This window comes from Hippoglossus stenolepis, chromosome 22 (assembly GCF_022539355.2).
Source record: "Hippoglossus stenolepis isolate QCI-W04-F060 chromosome 22, HSTE1.2, whole genome shotgun sequence".
NCBI classification, from domain to species: Eukaryota; Metazoa; Chordata; class Actinopteri; order Pleuronectiformes; family Pleuronectidae; genus Hippoglossus; species Hippoglossus stenolepis.
Window position 1 is genome coordinate 3,787,624 of NC_061504.1, and position 18,642 is coordinate 3,806,265.

Consider the following 18,642-nt stretch of genomic DNA (forward strand, 5'->3'; position numbering starts at 1 on the left):
TCCCCGATGTTTGGCTGCTTTGTAAAACTGTAACCTCTGAGTAACCTAATTACTTATTAACTTTCCTGATCGCATCTGCTGAGGAAGGGATTTATTTTTGTTTAACATCCCAGTTTTAGAAAAGGCAAATTACAAATAAACATATACCTCACACTTCCACAGCACTGTCCAGCTGAGATAAGAGCAGGGTTTCTAAATAATAAAGAATATTAAGGTATCTGTTTCAAATCTCCTTCCTTCCAAACATGCACACCAACAAAGAGAGAAGTTGACCCCATTTAAAATAGCCAAACAATTTCCAAAATACAAAGTAGGGGACTGGGACAATACTCTAATCTCTAAATTCGATCCATCATAACGATCAAAAGATTCGGTTGCTGACCCAGTATGTATATGTTATTGTATCAATTCATTATTACAACTTATTGTGATTTTTGTTTGCTTTTCACAAAACTAAGGGAGAAAGTTGAATCTCACACTTCTAAAGATTGTATATCACGAGTTATATCTCTAAAAACAATGTATGCACATGCCTGTTAACCTTATTCTACTACCAAAAAGTTTTGTTTGTATGCAAACTAGAATATCGATACTTGGTGTCTGAATCAACTCACACAAAATATCACAATTATATGTTGTATCAATTTCCCCCCCACCTCTAATAAAAAGCAAAGACCATATAAAGCCTCACATGTTGAGGAACCAGTACTTGTTTTTCATGGAAAGGAGTTTACACCATTCATACATCCATACACTAGAATCTATTGATATGATCTGCATTCACTCCCGTGTGTCAAATGGCTCAGCAGTAGAAACGGAAGCGAATGCAGATTATATCAATTTCCATTGCAGACAAACCAGATGTCAGTGGTGTGTTTGTGTGTTTGACCAGTGGAAAATGGGCTCATGAGTGATGCACTGAAAAAGAAGCAACATGAGTCCTGCAGGTGTAGTGACCCTTAACCCGAGGGACCAGGGACAACATCCCTTGGGACTCTTTAACATTCACTTTCTATGACCTTTCCAGTGTGGGTTTTAAAATGAAGCAGACTTAATGGTAATAGATCTCCAGCTGAGGTCGGTTTAGGTCATGAACTTTTCGAAAAACATCTACTGTGATAACATTACTCATTGTCCTCACGCTGCTGCTTCCATTTAAAATGAACAAGCTGGTGAATTCAGAATATTGGGATGCTAAATCCCTTTAATGTCTTACTAATGAGGCTATTCGTCACAGAAGATGAAGTATTAGGGACTATAGTGGGTCAAGACGGTCCATAAACGGCTGTCCGTGTACTGAACAATGCAGGAAGAAAATAGCATACAGAGTCTCCCCCTCCCCGCCTCCCTCCCTGCAATCTTTACTAAAAATAGAGCAGCCAGATCTGCTGATCTTTATAAGCAACTACAGAGAAAAATAAGTAAGCCTATATGGAAGCCAAGGACTTAGGCTGGTCCATTTTCCCTAGAACCACAGAAGCAGTCCCGGAGGGGAATGAAGGCTAGACAGGCAGCCTTGGCTGATTTCACTTCAGCTTCATAATAACATCAATCAGAAATGCAGGAATGGGGAATGATACAATTTCGCTCAGTGTTGTCTGTGTCGAGGAAAGAAGAGTCGGTTTGAGTCCGAGTGTCTTATTTCAATCTACGTCAATCTAGGCCACAGGAGGGGGCATGGCTCATTTCATTCCAAGAGGCTGTGATTGATACAGAAAATACTGAGGAAGTGGGTAAAAATACATTTTTGGGCAACAACCATACTATTAACTTTTGGTTTGAAAACAGTGTTTTCATAGCATGCGCGGCCTGGTGTTCACAGGAAGCACTTGGCTGTGAGTTGCAGGAAGAGCGAGGCTACGCACAATGGCAGAAATGGCAGAATGTTGAAAGCAGTTGTATCGTTGTAAAATGCAGAATCTATCTACACAACAGCTGCTTGTAAAGACAACAGGGTCAGCGACGCTTGTAAGTGGTTATCCATGCTGCGTTCTCCACTGGTAGCCGAGGCTAATGTCCTTTTTTTTCTTGCTGGAGGGGGTGATGTCAAAGGAGCCTGACGAAACAGTGAAGGTCGAAAAGACCCAATCAGCAAGCGTCTGTGAATTTGTGACCCAATTTGTGATTGTTTGTCATCATTTCCAAACATCTCAGTTTCTGCTTGTCCAGATTAAAATGTAGCACCACAGTTTCAAACTAAAACAGGGACAGCAGAATTTCCAAACTTCTCCATTTAAGTGGCTCTAAAACTCCAGAGTAGTGTGGATACAAGGTGTATCTGTACCAGAGTTGATGCGTTTTCAAACAAAAACTTAGTAGTATAGATGTAGCCTTGGTCATCAGAATAAAGACAAGTTGATTGTATCACAGTCGTGTCTCAGTCTAATAATAATACTATTGACATGTATTCCTTGCATTGAACTGCAGAGCAGTGGCCTTGGCTGACAAAGACACGGAGACATTTCTGCCTTTTCAGTCTGAACTTTCTGCACTGTCCTGCAAAGACTGTCTGGAGGCTTTTTATCTGATGAAGCACAATACGTCTGCCAAGCTCTCAAAGGTCTGACAACACAATCCCGCTGACTTTAAAGACATCCATGGACCAAAAGGACAGGTCTTTGTCTGAGGCCCACAATATAAAACTCAGCTTTTTCTAAAGTCAATTCAAATCGGGTCAAAAAATAAATAAATGAAATTCTTGCATGTTGAGATCTTGTTCTGAAACAGTGAGAGGGAGAAGTGGCATAACAGGAAGGCCCAGTGGGCTCAGTGTACCATCTTCTTGAAAGCACCAACATTATTCCAATAAATAAATCAAGACAATAGACTCATCACTTCTAGTTTTGCCCTCCCTCTCAATATTACATTACTGGTCATTTGTTAAATTGGGAGACTCACAAGAGACAGATCAAAAACAAAGAAAGGTCAAGATCAAAAGCATCTGAGGTCAAAGTGTCCACCGTTTTAATCCCTAGTATGGGATTAAAAGTCTAAACTCCAAAAACACCCAAGGGGGCATATCTCATCTCATGCACTAGCGTACTATCAAAAATGAAATACCGATCCTCCTATACCAACAGTTTTACATTGATAAAACAGGAAAAAAAATTCTATTGCACGTTGTTGTAAAACCCAACAAGTACACAAACGTTCATGAGTGTTTACGCACCAACGCCTGAAAGTTCAATGCGCGTCATAACATCGCGGAGAAAAAGTGCAGCTTCAGTGTCAATACTGCCAGCCGGAGCCAATAAAAACCTGTGTTTACTGCAGGGTCATTTGACCTGGGAGTGAATGATGATCGTATCCATTCCCAATGCCAACACAAGCCAGGGACCAGTGGGAAAGGGTCCAAAATGTGTGTGTATGTGCCTGGGATGGAGCTTTGCACTTAACTATTATTTAAAAAAAATGTACACTGTGCACTTTGTTTATAACTTTGATACAAGAAGCATAATTTATAGATTGGAATGGTTTGGTAACATGTGAGTCTGGGGGAGTAGGATGGAGGATAGAAGTCCCCAACAGAAGCAGTTACTGCAGTTAATAGTCTCAGCCATGTCATCAGATTGATCAAGGAGCGTCAAAAACAGATAAAGCTCTGCTAAGTGTAATGTAAACATTTGAGTCCATACACAAATACAAAGACTTTCAAAACACTTTCATGCCCCTGAGGGTAATTTGGTCCAGTGTCGCCCTGAAGGGAGTGGTGGAAGGAATTAAGAATTTTGTTTTTCTCTGCAGCCCTGCATGCAGCCTCTGCTACAAACACTCTCAGCTCCATTCACAACCGCAGAGTACAATACAAAACAAATTATCCAGCCGACCACAGACCCGTGGATGGAATTAGGCAGAAATCTCAGTGGAAGAAAACTGAGCTGATTAAGTGTTCAGAGAGCCGAGCTAATTTGCGATGAATCCCAGACCTTTTTCCTGTGCTGCATGAGGGGAAGTAATTTATAAAGTCTGCACGTCTAATTAGAAGTTATGATTAGAGGGGGTAGGATAGTTTGAAGAAGTCTTCAAAAATACTTAAGCTTCGTTGGAATTAATGAGGACGGCAGCATGTATTACAGTTTGTCCTGCTCATTGATGTTCAGTCCTCAGTGATTTTCTGTCTGACTCTATTTTTACATGTAGTTTTTTTCCACATAGAATAAATGAATACTGAGGATTTCTTATGCTGACATATGCTACAGGAACAATGTTCCTTGAGAACTTACTGCCTTTGCTGTAACTGTGTTCCTGTGGCTCCATCTGCAGGTAATGACGGGAGCTTCGGTGCTGCCCGTAGTTTGAATCCACCTCAGGGACTGACTGCATGCTGGTTCTGACTCTGCAGATGCAAGCAAGAGGTAGAATGTTGACTGAAGTGATAAAGGTTGAATTAAATGGGTCTTAATGATAGAATTATAACACAAACCTATTGAGTTTTATTGAATCATCCGACCATCGTCTACAAAGTAGCATGACAAAGATGTAATGATATTTTAAGGCTCAACAATTCCAAGTTTGACACAGACAGGTGTTTGTGCAGGTATGAGACCTTTTCTCCAGATTTTCCCTAACTGGCCTGTCCACAAACTCTCCTGTGATCATACTGTTTGCCTCACACCCTTTTTCACAGCAGACATTATGCAGAGGGAATAAATCTGAAGTAGGCTCTGGAGCGTATCAAAGAAGCAGTCATTGTTAAAATTATCATACACATGTATTATTCACAATGTGGAATAGGGGGAGATAAAACAGATCGTTTCATCCTTTTAATCTGTTTAATATTTATTTGTCTGTGACACGCTATCTGATGCGTGAATGTAGAATGTGACAGGGGCAGACGTAAGGCACAAATTATTGGGATAATGGATTTAAGTGGTAATAGCAGGTTAGATGTCTCCATAAATAGAATATCTGATCATTTTACTTTCCTTTATATTATTCTGTTTGTCCTGTATTTGACCAGGTGGGTCCCATTGAGATACAATGTATCTTGTGCCAAATTAAATGCCTTGAAACCAAATATCCTGCCTGTTGCAGTGTCAAATTTTCGAAAACTGACATGACACAAAAAGTTGGGAATGTTGCCTGCATTGCATTCAACATGACAGGATTCTAGGTTTGTGTCAGACTTCCAGCGTCCATGGTGAAGTTGACAGTTTCAAAATGAACACTGCACAGAAAGCTGCTTCTCAACATTTGAGCACGTGTCAGCTCTTTGGTTTGAAGGCTCATAAACACACACTGTGAATACAAGATAACGTACCTTGTCTTTTTCCTCTCAAAGCTTTGTTTTGGCAGCAGCACTGATTGTTGACACTGAAACCCACTAAATGTTTATTGGTGTGTTGAGTTCACAGACCTCAGACGATTACATGCGCCCCACGGTCTGATGCTGCAGTCTCTGTAGGAGACGGTGGGTTTAAATGTCTTTAATGAGCACATGCTTGACATTTATATTAATATTCGCAACTGTCAGAAAATGAATGCCCTTATTATTGTTTGTAGATGACACGGACGCTGACGTGATGGAAATTCCTTTATGACCTGAACGCAGCATTGACCTGATCACCTGAGCGGGTTTTTCCACCATCATGACACTAAATCATATAAATTCATAAATAAAACTATTATTCCTTTATCTAAATAATGTGACTGTCCCTACTTCTTATCACTGACATGATAAAATACAACCAATGCAGAAAACAGCAGAGGAAGGAGATTTAAAGGTTTGGCAGACAATATGTCCAGTATTAGTATCAAAACTATCTATGATTCTAAAAGGAGAACCTTAAGATGATAGCTTTTAAATGTCATACACACCAACAGTACTGTTTATTTTCTACTAAGACAAGCTGAGGATCTTTTTTACATAACTACCACACTCCCTTTAGAGTCAGTTAATGTAAGCTGTGCATGTGAGGCCAACTTTTTACTTGTATTTGTTATCTCCGCCAGGGAGGTGATCCGTCTGTTTGTTTGTTTGTTAGTTAGCAGGATCACACAACCAACTATTACTGGGTTACTTTGATACTGAAGAAAACTTTTTTCATAACTTATTTTCTTGTTTTATTTTCTACTAAGACAAGCTGAGATTTTTTTTTTTTTCAATCAACTCCGACAGGAAACGTACAATATTCAACACGGAAAGGTGACTTTGGTAAAAGGGAAAGAAACGACAGAAATGTAACAAATAATTTAAGGCAGAGATTTGTGGTACCATGTGGTGATCAATTCCCTACGTAAGGGTGTCGGAAGTGAAAAGTGAGGCAAACATACTGTGTGTGGGTGGGTGGGTGTACAGGTTCAATATTTCATCCAGAATAAGGCAATGATTCGTGGGTTGTATCATATTATACAATAAATTCTATTTTATAGGGACGTGTCCTTTTGGGCAAAAATTATAATTTACGATTATTTTATTGTGATTTCTCCCACATTTCAGCACGTTTTACTAAACCAGCATTCAGGAGCTAGAACAGTTAGACCCACCCTGATAGTACGTTGATGTTAATAACCTCAAAGCCTCATCAAGATAAACTCTCCCATGGACTTTAAACCACAATTTCAAAAGGAGTAATGAAACATAAGGCATAAGTGACAATTGATTGCTTTTAAGTACCATTAAAGCAGTAGAAACGTTGAATTCATGTCAGTTGGCTGATCAGATGATTGTCATATTCCTTTCGGATGAGTAAATGAAAGTATCATGCAGTAACATTATGCAGGCGAAAACAGTAATGGCAAATAAAACATGCATAGATATGATTGGAGGTATCGACAACATGGCACAAGCCCGAGTTCACACGTCTAAAACGAACATTATAATATTCTACAGGCCAAGTAGGCTCCCCACATCCGGCAGCATTACCTTTACTTCCTTTGTGATGAAAAAAAAATTGAATATATCCAAAATAAAAAAAGGATATTTACATTTTCATGTAAGACTTTTATGCATTTCCTCATACAAACGTGACTGACACTTGGATTGTTAGTCCAATAGCAACCTGGGGGTGGCAGCACAGGATGGAGGAGGGTTAAGATGCAACTATAAAACTATAGAACTGTCCCAGTGAGACATGACTGAAATGCAGCAATGTTGGTAGATGCGTGCATGGAGAAAGGAACAGTAAAGGCAAACTAGCAACAACACAGCATAAACCCCTTTTAGCATGGAGCATAGATTGGCATTTTCTGACAGGTAAAAACTTGAACCGATGACTTATTAATTCTGATTAAAAATGGGATTATTAGTATTATAAAATGACTGACAACAGGAGACTACAGGACAGTGTGGGCTCTATTTTCATGTCACTACAAAGAGTCAAACAACAAGCAATAGTAAAAGTAGCTATGTTGGCATTTTCCCCATCGGTTGAACACCCTGTGGTCTCTCTGGATGTTTGTGCCTGGGTGCAGCTAACATGGTGCAGTCCCATGCTGATAATGAGGCATCACAAGGCAAAGTGTAGGTTTTTCTGAGGGATACAAAAAAAAAAACTTTTTCCCCACACATAAACTGGCATTTCTAGATTAGGCAGTAGCTTTGATATCTTAGAGCAGATGTTTCCAAAGTCTCAAAGTCTCGGTGGGCAACTGCATCCCCAAACAGTGGAGCCCAGCTGAGCCTCATTACTGTGAAAAGATGGATACAGCAGCATGAGGACGGGAAGGCTCTGCAGCAGGTGATTAAAACCACGCAGAACATCATCAGTATCCATCTACTGCGCATCGGAGATCTCAGAGAAACAAGGCACCTGTGCAGAGCCCAAAGGAAACTACAAGGCGACACAGACACCTGCCACAGCCTCTTCTCCCTGCTGACAAGCGATAGACGTATACCACAACACTTTAGACCATTGTTTATCTCAAGATTTAAAACTACTGAAGTCATCCTCTATTTATTATGTTTTATTTAGATGACTTGATCTTTTATGCATTATTTTTTTTATATTAGGATTACATCTGTAATTTTGTTACCCAATCTTCTGTTGCTAACATCTGCATATTTTGTGATATATACACTTTTGGAACTACAGCTCACACATATTGGGGACTCTGTGGAACAGGCAGGTGTAATGCAGCAGAGTCATTTAGTGTTAGCTGTGCACGTGAGCCTTATTTTTTTAAACTTGTATTATTTAGCAGGATTACGCAAAAACTACTGGACGGATTATCAACAAAACTCTGTGTAGGATGTGGTACAAGTCAGGGAAGAATCCATTAGATTTTGGTGCGAATCCAGGATTTATTTTTCACTTACTTTTATCCTTTTCAATGATTTCCTAAAGAATAAATTATGGATATTGAATTTTTTTTTAATTTTTTTTAAACGGCACATTTAAGGGACTTTTATCTAAAAGGGTGCGATATTTGGTGCAGCTTGATTGAATTTATGGCGAGCGTGGGGCCTTGGCAGGGGTATAGCTCTACTGACTGTTATTTTGACCCATTAGGTCAAACTGGCATCTGACAATTGGCCGTCTCTGTACAATGTGCCCATGGATGTATAACGAACTACCACTGGGTTACTTTGAAACTGTAGAAAACCATGATATTGTAGCACACTGCAGGCATACGAGCAAAAATAGCGCATGCACTTGCATATACCCTGTTTTGCGGTGTGTACAAGATCTATAGCTCGTGCTTGTCTTTGTGTCTATAACAGGAAAATACAGCCCCATGTCTTTGGATATGAGGTTAATGTTTCTTATTAATGCCGTATATGTCTGGGATGAATAGGTAGACAGCATTTTGGAAGGAAAGCCTTTCAGATAATAAATATTCAGAATAACCTATTACATTTCTATACACTGCAGAATTCGTGCAGTCATTCAGGCCTGTTGCGTCGCCTGAGGCCGGTTGCAGGCGACACCTCCCCAGTGTTTGGCTCATAAGAGTCCTCTAAAGAAGGCATGAGCTCACGGTCCTCCAGTCCTTCTTCTTCTTCTTCTTCTTCTTCCTCCTCTTCCTCCGCCTCTTCCTCTTCCTCCTCCGACATATCTCCTTCTTTTTCTGCTTCCCCATCAGATTCCTCTGGTACGAGCTCCTTCATCTCTTCACCTTCTGTTGCAGCTTCATCTTTTGCTTCTGAATTTTTCGGAGAGTCTTTTTCCGAGGTCTCTGCTACTCCAGAGGTCTCGCTGTCCCCCAAAGAAGCAGCGGCTGCAGAGAAGTCCTTTACCCCAAGGGACTCGATGAGGTGATCCAGGTTCTTCTCACAGGAGGCCTCTGAAAGAGTCAAAACAAGTGATATTAAAGCTGTGTCTCAATTCAGATAATTGAGCTGTGTCTTCTTCAGAGGTTGCATTTGAAGACCGAATATGTCACAGCGATAACACTACTAGACTGTCCCATTCCAAAGGCTCTGCAAATACGTCCGACAAACGCATTCCATTTAACAAGTGGATCCTTCTCGGGCCAATGTATACCATGATTACAAACCGTTTTTTCAAAGAGGGGATGACAAGATGTTCAATGCTTAAGTATCAGGTTTCTGCTAAAACGTTCTCATCATGTCCAACTCCTGCTCTGTTGCTAGGGGACAGCAGTAAGGGTGGGACACGCTGATGACACTGATCACAGAAAAAAATCTGACTATCAGCTCAAAACGTATATGTGATGGATTCTTTTCTAAAAGCCTGTATTTAGGGACCGAATGTTGGCCGGATGATTGGATGATTGGAATAACCTGAATCCCAACAGTTCACAAAATAAATTCAGTGTAATGTACATTTCCACATCACTAATTCCATCAGTAACAGTAAAAACAAGTCATATTGTTTTCATTCACAGAGTCTTTCTGATACTCTGCCAGCTTTCCAGCTCTGTTAAGATTAATGTAACTGAGTGTGCGCGCAGGGTTTTGAGAGCGCATTACAAAATCTTAAAGTGAAATCAATGAGTCCTGCTCTGAAACTGAAAGACCATGATCTTGAATAGAGATGGGGACATAACCCCATACTTAAATATTCTCTTGTGAGACATTTATCCTGCCGCTACCTGAAGGTTTTATGAGCCGTTCTCTCTGCGTGAACCAATCTGATTAAAAAAAACACAGGATCACGTTACCGAACCACAGGCTTCACGCAAAAACATGCGAGTCCTGCTGCAGCGAAGACATGAAAAACTCCACACGCTCATGCACCAGGTTGTTTCACGGTGTTAAAGTGGATGCAAAACACTTTTCTGGAGTCATGGATCAGTGTAGCAGCGCAAGTTGAATTTCAAATTGTGGTTTTACAGGACAAGAAATACACTGATGACACACACACAGTTTGCAGGGTATGAAGCTGTGTTATCGGTATTTCACTATACAAGCTGCAGGTTGTTGTTTTGTATCATCGTTGTACAAATCAGTTGCTATCAGACTATGCTCTGTAACATGTCAATAGGAATATGAATGGAATATTCTATTAGCAACTAATGAATACATCATAATCGCAATAATGTCTGAATGACGTCAATGGTCAGAATATTGCTGACCGTGTAAACATAGACAGTGTGTACAGTTGTTCCGATCTGGATTAGGCTGCGGTGTGAACACAGTCAGAGACAGCTGAGGAGCCCACCGTTTATGTTGAGCGGTGGACAGTCCATTCCTCTCTTCTTCATCAGGAAGCGGATGGTTTGTAGTTGAGACATGATCTCGTTTTTCTGCTCCTGGGCCACTGACTTCACACTGCACAGAGACGAGAAGTGAAAAGTACCTTGTAGCAAGAACATGGCCTTTAACTGGAGGAGAAAGATTTTGTAATGACAGGAACCAGTGAAGTATCACATTATTAATTACATCAGGGCCAGTGGTGAAAAACATTATAACTGTGTTTCATAGGCGAATAATAATTTTGAGATTAGATAATGTTTTTTGGAGGATGAAGCTTGTTGAGCAGGATTTGGTCATACAGACTAGTGTTTGACATTTAGCCTACCTTCACCTATGTAAATAGGGTGGACAAAATAGAAACAACTGGATACCATGGTTGGTAGACTTAATTTACATGTGGCAGAGGTTTTGTGTTGGGAGTGTGTGATATTTTGATTCTGACACTAATATTTGAATTTAACTCAGAATGTAAATAGGTTCCAAATATTATAATATAATGGAAGACGTTGTCAAACATTTTAAAAATAGGCCATTTATAAATAATTGCCAGGTGATCAGAGGGTTGTCGACATTTACATTAAAAAGGGACCAAAGTTTAACACAACGGGAAACGATCCATGTTTCCCTACTCATGCCAGTGAATTCACTGTATATGCTAAATGACAAAAAGATGCAGCACAGTAAATAAGGATCATATATCATGGATATGTACACAGAGTATAAAGATGAGGTGTGGTTTGTACACCTGCGGGCCGAAGCATGTGACACTGCTGAGCACTCACCAGTTAGTGAGCGGGTCCAGCTGTGTGAGGATGGAGTTGAGCATCCGCTCAGTCTGTCCGAGTCTTTGTTCCAGCTCGTTCAACTGGTTCTCTGCACAAAAAAAAGCAGACAAGGGCAGAAAATGTCTTCATCTAAATATCGCGTGGTAACCAAATATGTGTGACCAGGGAAAAAACTAACTCAGATATGCAAATAGAAACTAGAGCACACGTGATACACACCTGCCTCCACCGATTTTTTGGCCCCTTTCGCAAATTTGTCTTTTTGTGCCTGGTCGTCTGCCGACTTGATCTGAGGGGGAAAAGAACGATTGATTGATTCTCATTTTGCAACTATTGATTGTCAAAGTTAGAAATTCTCTCTCTCTCACACTAGTGCAGTGCACGTTCTGTAAACCTGCCTATTCTAAATGGGCTGTTTGTTTGGTCTGTGGTGATGCTGGTTGAAGTTTCCTTTCTGAAACTGTAAGAGTCACCTGCAGTAATTGGGTCGTGGCAAGTAAAGACCTGATGTAGGACTCAGTCCTCAGAACCCTGAAGCTGCACAACTACTGCACAAAGAGCTGTTCACCTGTTTGTTCAAAGTTCAGTGGAGCTAAACACAGTGTGCAGAACCCTGAACTGGAGAATCAGTTGTTGTTGCTAACACGCGGTTGTCGCGATCTACATTAATGAGTCACAGCCTCCTCTGCTACAGAGCGTCAGCCGCCTGTTAATTCAAAGTTTATTAATATTAAACATATCAAAATCAGAATCTACTACTGTGTTCTTAATGTGTGAGAGGCAAACTCTGGAGAAAGTCCGGATCCCATTGTGCGGACATTCTCTGGAGTTCATGTCTGAAAAACAGCTTTGGTGTTGCAGGCATCATATACTACATAGTGATTTGATTTAATATTTTAAATTCAATTTTTAAGTTTGTCTTGTTTGAGCTGTGTGTGAGTTAATATTTAAAGACTTTTATTGAAGTCATACATTTGAGAATTTTATCGGACGTCTCTCTGGAGGTAGAAGAGATTCAGCTCGTCTGTTTCTCTCACCTTCAGAAACTTGTAGGCTGCAAACACTCCGACTCCGATGGCGTACAGAGGCATCAGCGTGAACACGTAGCCCTTGTTGTTGTTGTTGTTGGACTTGAACTTGTCAGCTTTCAGCTCCTGCTCCATCAGCTTCTTCATCTGCTGCATGTTCTCAGCGGTCTGAGGGGCGCCGGGGCCGTTCACGGTCATGGGCTGACCTCGGACTCCGCCTGGACCCGGACCTGCTTCCGGAAAAGTAAAAAAAACATGCAGTTTCATTCATTCAAGTGACGATGTCTTGGAGAAATCCGAATTAGCTTCTGAACTAGGATTTGTTCGACAGCATTAAAAGCTCCCAAGAATTTGTCATATCACATCACGCTGGTTTGAGACGTCGTGTTCCTCTCATATCTGGAGTTGGGTCGATTTCCAGTTTAGGAGCTTACGCTGCTTTTTTTGGTTGTTGATTTGTTTTTATGCAAACCAACTGAACCGAAATATTTCATTTTGGTTCTGCGAATTTAAAAAGCTAGTGATCAATCTGCTGCCAATACATATTGTTATCTTATCTTCTAATTTCTCTTAATAATAATTAAAATGTATAAAGCACTTTTTAAAAACAGAGTTTACAAAGGGCTTTGACACCAAAGCAAGAAAAGAGAGAAATAACAGTGAGCAGGATACAAGGTGACAAGTAGGCCAGACAACCACATTTAGGTGGTCGTAACCAAGGTAGTGTTCAAATTAAATCAATAAATATAGAGCAGTGTCAGATGAAAACACGAACACAGAAAAGTAGTAATATGACATGAATAAAAGCTGAAAGTAAACGATAAAAAAAAAACAGTAAAAGCACGACATAACATAAAAAAGCAAGTCTGACTCACTGACTCTGCAGCCTTTGTCCTATTCCTCACTTGTCCTATGAAACTGGAGCATTTGTTAACCTGCAAGCTCTTCTCCAAATTCACGAAAAGGTTAATATTTCTGCCATATCGTCAATTTGGCAGAACAACGCGTGAAGCCCCTGGTTTAGACAAATCCTAGATCCGCCACTGAATCTGGACGCTGAATTGTTAAAAGGGTCACATGTGAGTATTTACAGTGAGGATTTTTGTTTTAAAGTGAATTGTGCCTCTGATGGTTGCTCCTGTGTTGGACTCTGAGGAACCCAACAGCACCATCACACAACTAAACCCACAAACTGCAGATACACTCCTCTAGTGGGACTTCTGTTGAGGGGGAACTAGTCAGTGCAGGCTGCAGCTGGTGTGACGGACATGGGGGAGCACGGAGGAGCCGTGTCGCTGCGGGATCTCCCTCCTTCTCACCTTTCCTGGAGTAGCGGGAGTCGAACCTCGTGTCCTTGGCCGCGGTCCCGCTGCTGACGCCGAACATCCTCGGCAGGACGACGAAGGTGAAGAGCACGGCGGTGAAAGCCAGGGCGACTTGTTGTGATGTGGACACCGCCATCCTGCACACGACACCAGCGCGGCCGCCGAACAGCGCTCACTGCGGCCCGCTACGCGAGGGGGGGGGACGGCGAGGGTGGAGCAGGAAGTAGCGGGGTGTAGTTAGGAGGCGAAACAGTGAACACAAGGCGCCATTAGAGGTGTCAGAACACGCTGTTGTGCCCAGAACAGCTGAGCTCCACTCCGCTGCCACCAGGAACGACACTTCCGGGGGGAAGACCTTTCACAATAAAAGCCTTCACGAAGAATCACGCCGTTGTTTTAGCTGTTCATTAATATCACATTTTGCCATCTGTGTGTTTTTATATATTTCAAAACTATGATAATTCACACAAGAAGTGGGGGGAACAGAGGGGTTCATTTTATAATAATAATAATAACTTTATTTATATAGCAGTTATCTAAACACTTTTACAATGTACTTCCAAAATACAATACATACTTTGAGCAAAGCTTGCTAGCTCTGTTTAAACACATTCTGTACTTCTGTAGAAATGTTTTTAACAAATTTTTATATTTATTGTTAGTATTGCTATTAAGTGACATGTTTTTAAAGGTTCAGTGTGTAAGATTTAGTGACATCTAGTGGTGAAGTTGCATGTTGCAGCTGAATACCCCTCACCTCACCCTCCCCTTCCAAACATGAAAGAGAACCTGTGGTAGCCTTCAGTTGTCATAAAAACTCAAAAGGTCTTTAGTTTGTCCAGTCTGGGCTACTGTAAAAAACATGGCAGCCTCTGTAGAGAGGACCCACTTCCGATATATATATATAAAGTATTTAAATATAAAGTCCCATTCTAGGGTAAAGACAACAACAATTAATACAATTTAGATGAAACATACTAGTGAAAACATCACAAGAATTATTTTATATTTAATTTCTGCCAATAGATCCCTTTCACCTAACTCTTACACACTGAACCTTTAAAGACTACTGACGGGACAGAGGCACTTCAAGGGCCAATCAGATTTTTAGCTTGGGCCAGTTTTGCCCAGTAGTTGCAAACATAAAGATGAAAACGAGGTGTGTATTCTGTGATGCTTTCCAGAAGGCAGATGAACAAACATGCATTTTGCTGGAGTGAGATGGACCCATGAGGTTTTACCGGAAACAGTGGGTTCTGTTAATGTCCTCTAATGTTGGCTGTTAGGCTTGTGTGGTTTCGTTCACACCCCTTTCAATACTGGTGTAATATGAGTGCCATACAATCTTCGGTTAATGAACTCTATAGGAGATAACTGCAACGGACTGTTTGAAGTGTAATTTACCAGAGTTTTTCAGGAGGAATTGAGAAAAAGAGGCCCCCAGTTTATATGTAAGTAATGGTGCAGGTGTTTATACAGTAATAGTGTGTGATGGTCTTAATACTTTACCACAAGTGGCTGGTATCTGTGTTATTCCTATTAGCTGTGCTCCAGGCCTCAGCATTCGTGACCTGCGAGAACAGACTTTGCACGAATAGCAAACAACAAATTAGAAAAAGCAACACATTTCTTTTGGTATGCAATTCCGTTGTGTGTGTATGCAACAGAACTACACCTTCTTCAAATATTCAATGTTGATCTGTCAGGAAGTGCAAGGGCAGTGTCTGCTCTTTACTCTGAATGTCACTTTAATTGAGTTTGATTTTAAGGGGCCTGCACTGAAAAAGTGCATACAAAACAATTTTATAAATCTGTTTTATATTTAATCCAAAATCCACAAAAGAAATGATCAACGTAGACGATTATGTCTCCACTGGGCAAGTTGAATGGTGAAAAATGTGGCTCACGCATGTTTATCTGCTAACCCTGGGTTTTCCATGGCAGTTTTCCTATATCTATTATTTAGCATTAATAAAAAGATAAGTCCCTGTTTAAAAGCAGCCCTGATAAATTCAAGCGTTCTAGTTGTGTTGTGTAAAAATAAATTTAAATGGATTAATAAAGGGACAAAAATCACATCTAAGGCACAAATAGAGACCATAGCTATATATGAGGTAGACCTGTTCTGACAGTCAGTAATAAAACAAGTCAGTAAAACATATTTTACAGATTTACACTCACTTATCTATTATACACATTGTGTGTGGTACATTACATACAGCACATTGTTGAGTGTATTTATATCCCAAGTCAAAAATGTGATGGTCAAATTTGGGCAGCTGAAACGTTTACTCTGTGTGTGTGTGTGTGTGGTCATTGCTACTCTCCTCCAGGTGGAGGCAGTGTAGGACCATACAACAGTTGTGGTTTTAACATGGAAAAGGGACAAAAAACACAGTGAGTGTGAGTCGTTGTGTCATATAAAGACAATATTTGACTGTGTGTGTCTCCATCAATATGAAGAGACTGGGTCTCGCTGTGTTACTCAGGCTGAGCTGCAGCGTCTATTCTCAGGTGTGATCCCACCACTGAGCGGTACGGGGGCTTTGACCTGCTCCGTGTCCGACCTGGGCCGGTGCACCCCTCCTCAGACGACCTGGTGGTCCCGGGCTCCCCCAGAAGAACCATATCGATACCGAACTTAGTGCGGACACCCGATCAGCACAGTCCGCTGCAGCTCAGAGCTCCGGAGCTCCACCGATCCTCCAGACTCAGCCTCCCGGACACTGGGATCACTGGTGCGCGCCACCGCACCCGGCGACAGCTTCTTCATCCAGAGAGGTGGAGAGGTGCTGCTACTTTGTGACGTCATCACAAAGTAGCAGCAGTTTGTGACGTCATCAGGGGGACACGCTCCCGCGTCATCTGGTGGCAAAGATAGAAACTACAAGTACAGTTTGAATGTGACTGAATGGAGTTTAATTCCAGATCATTGTCACTTCTATGACTTTCTCTGTTCAAAGTTAAGTTTCAAACCAGTAAAATGTTATGTTTGTTGTGCCACTTGCTGCCACACAATCTCAAACTAGCACACGATCACAATAAAGCTTAACAGCAGAGTTCTTTAAGTTTTTTTTCCTTTTAAGATTTTGGTAAAATGGTTAAATATTAACTTCATCTGTCCAAAACAACTCTGTCTGATCCAGATGTTGCTCTGAGACTTCATAGGTGGCAGGTAAGATTTTATTATGACATCTCTTTTATGGAGAACCTCTCCCTGTCTGACCTTCATGTTACTTCAACATTAATTCAAATACATTTGTAATTAAAAACATGTATCCGGGTGGTCTTGCTCAAATGTAAGTTTTTATTGTTTGATTTATTATTTTACGACTTCATTTATTTGTTTTGAGTGCGATATAAATACTATTATTATGATGATTGTTATTATTATGGCGTAGGAGCGTGTCCCCCTGATGACGTCACAGTGTAGCAGCACCTCTCCACCTCTCTGGATGAAGAAGCTGTCGCCGGGTGCGGTGGCGCGCACCAGTGATCCCAGTGTCCGGGAGGCTGAGTCTGGAGGATCGGTGGAGCTCTGGATCTCTGAGCTGCAGCGGACTGTGCTGATCGGGTGTCCGCACTAAGTTCGGTATCGATATGGTTCTTCTGGGGGAGCCCGGGACCACCAGGTCGTCTGAGGAGGGGTGCACCGGCCCAGGTCGGAGACGGAGCAGGTCAAAGCCCTGTACCGCCAAGTGGTGGATCACACCTGAGAATAGACGCTGCAGCTCAGCCTGAGTAACACAGCGAGACCCAGTCTCTTTATATTGATGGAGACACACACACAGTCAAATATTGTCTTTATATGACACAACAACTCACACTCACTGTGTTTTTATTTTATTTCCATGTTAAAACCACAACTGTGTATTAGTCCTACACTGCCTCCACCTGGAGGAGAGGAGCAATGACCACACACACACACACACACACTCAGTAAAGCTTTCAGCTGCTGAAAGTTTACCCTCACATTCTTTTGGTTTTCCATTTTCATTTCCATTCTTCCCTGTGTTTGTCCTGATCCAGAGTCATTGGCTGCAGAGTTCTGCAGTCTGAGATAATTTAGATTAATGAAATTAAAAAATATTTTTTTTTTCTTTCTAATATTATATTTGTTTTAAGTCTCTGGCCTGGACATTTGGTTTCTTCCAAACAACCCCACCAGAGAATGTAAGGAGATTATCCAAAGTTCAGAGCATGTCTGACAGCAGTTCAAGTGTGTGTGCGTGTGTGTGCGTGCGTGCGTGTGTGTGTATGGTCATTGCGCCTCTCGTCCAGGTGGAGGCAGTGTAGGTCCATCAAACAGTTGTGGTTTTAACATGGAAATAAGATAAAAAAAACACAGTGAGTGTGAGTTGTTGTGTCATATAAAGACAATATTTGACTGTGTGTGTCTCCATCAATATAAAGAGTCTGGGTCTCGCTGTGTTACTCAGGCTGAGCTGCAGCGTCTATTCTCAGGTGTGATCCCACCACTGAGCGGTACGGGGGCTTTGACCTGCTCCGTGTCCGACCTGGTCCGGTGCACCCCTCCTCAGACGACCTGGTGGTCCCGGGCTCCCCCAGAAGAACCATATCGATACCGACCTTAGTGCGGACACCCGATCAGCACAGTCCGCTGCAGCTCAGAGATCCAGAGCTCCACCGATCCTCCAGACTCAGCCTCCCGGACACTGGGATCACTGGTGCGCGCCACCGCACCCGGCGACAGCTTCTTCATCCAGAGAGGTGGAGAGGTGCTGCTACACTGTGACGTCATCACAAAGGAGCAACAGTTTGTGACGTCATCAGGGGGACACGCTCCCGCGTCATCTGGTGGCAAAGATAGAAACTACAAGTACAGTTTGAATGTGACTGAAAGGAGTTTAATTCCAGATCATTGTCACTTCTCTGACTTTCTC

At 41.6% G+C, this 18,642-nt stretch overlaps 1 protein-coding gene across 2 annotated transcripts; it reads right to left on the minus strand.

Moving 5' to 3' along the window:
- Positions 1–6,592: 6,592 nt before the first annotated feature.
- ccdc107 (coiled-coil domain containing 107) lies at positions 6,593–14,093 on the minus strand. 2 transcript variants are annotated; one of them, XM_035147350.2, is made up of 6 exons: positions 13,733–14,093; positions 12,423–12,643; positions 11,605–11,674; positions 11,383–11,473; positions 10,566–10,675; positions 6,593–9,225 (listed from the first exon to the last, which is right to left on the minus strand). In XM_035147350.2, the coding sequence occupies exons 1-6, from the start codon at positions 13,872–13,874 to the stop codon at positions 8,825–8,827; spliced, it is 1,035 nt and encodes a 344-aa protein (XP_035003241.2). In that variant the 5' UTR covers positions 13,875–14,093; the 3' UTR covers positions 6,593–8,824. The 2 variants fall into 2 exon arrangements, with proteins under 2 accessions (XP_035003241.2, XP_035003240.2); XM_035147349.2 differs by having other exon boundaries at positions 12,423–12,646.
- Between the last annotated feature and the right edge of the window lie 4,549 nt (positions 14,094–18,642).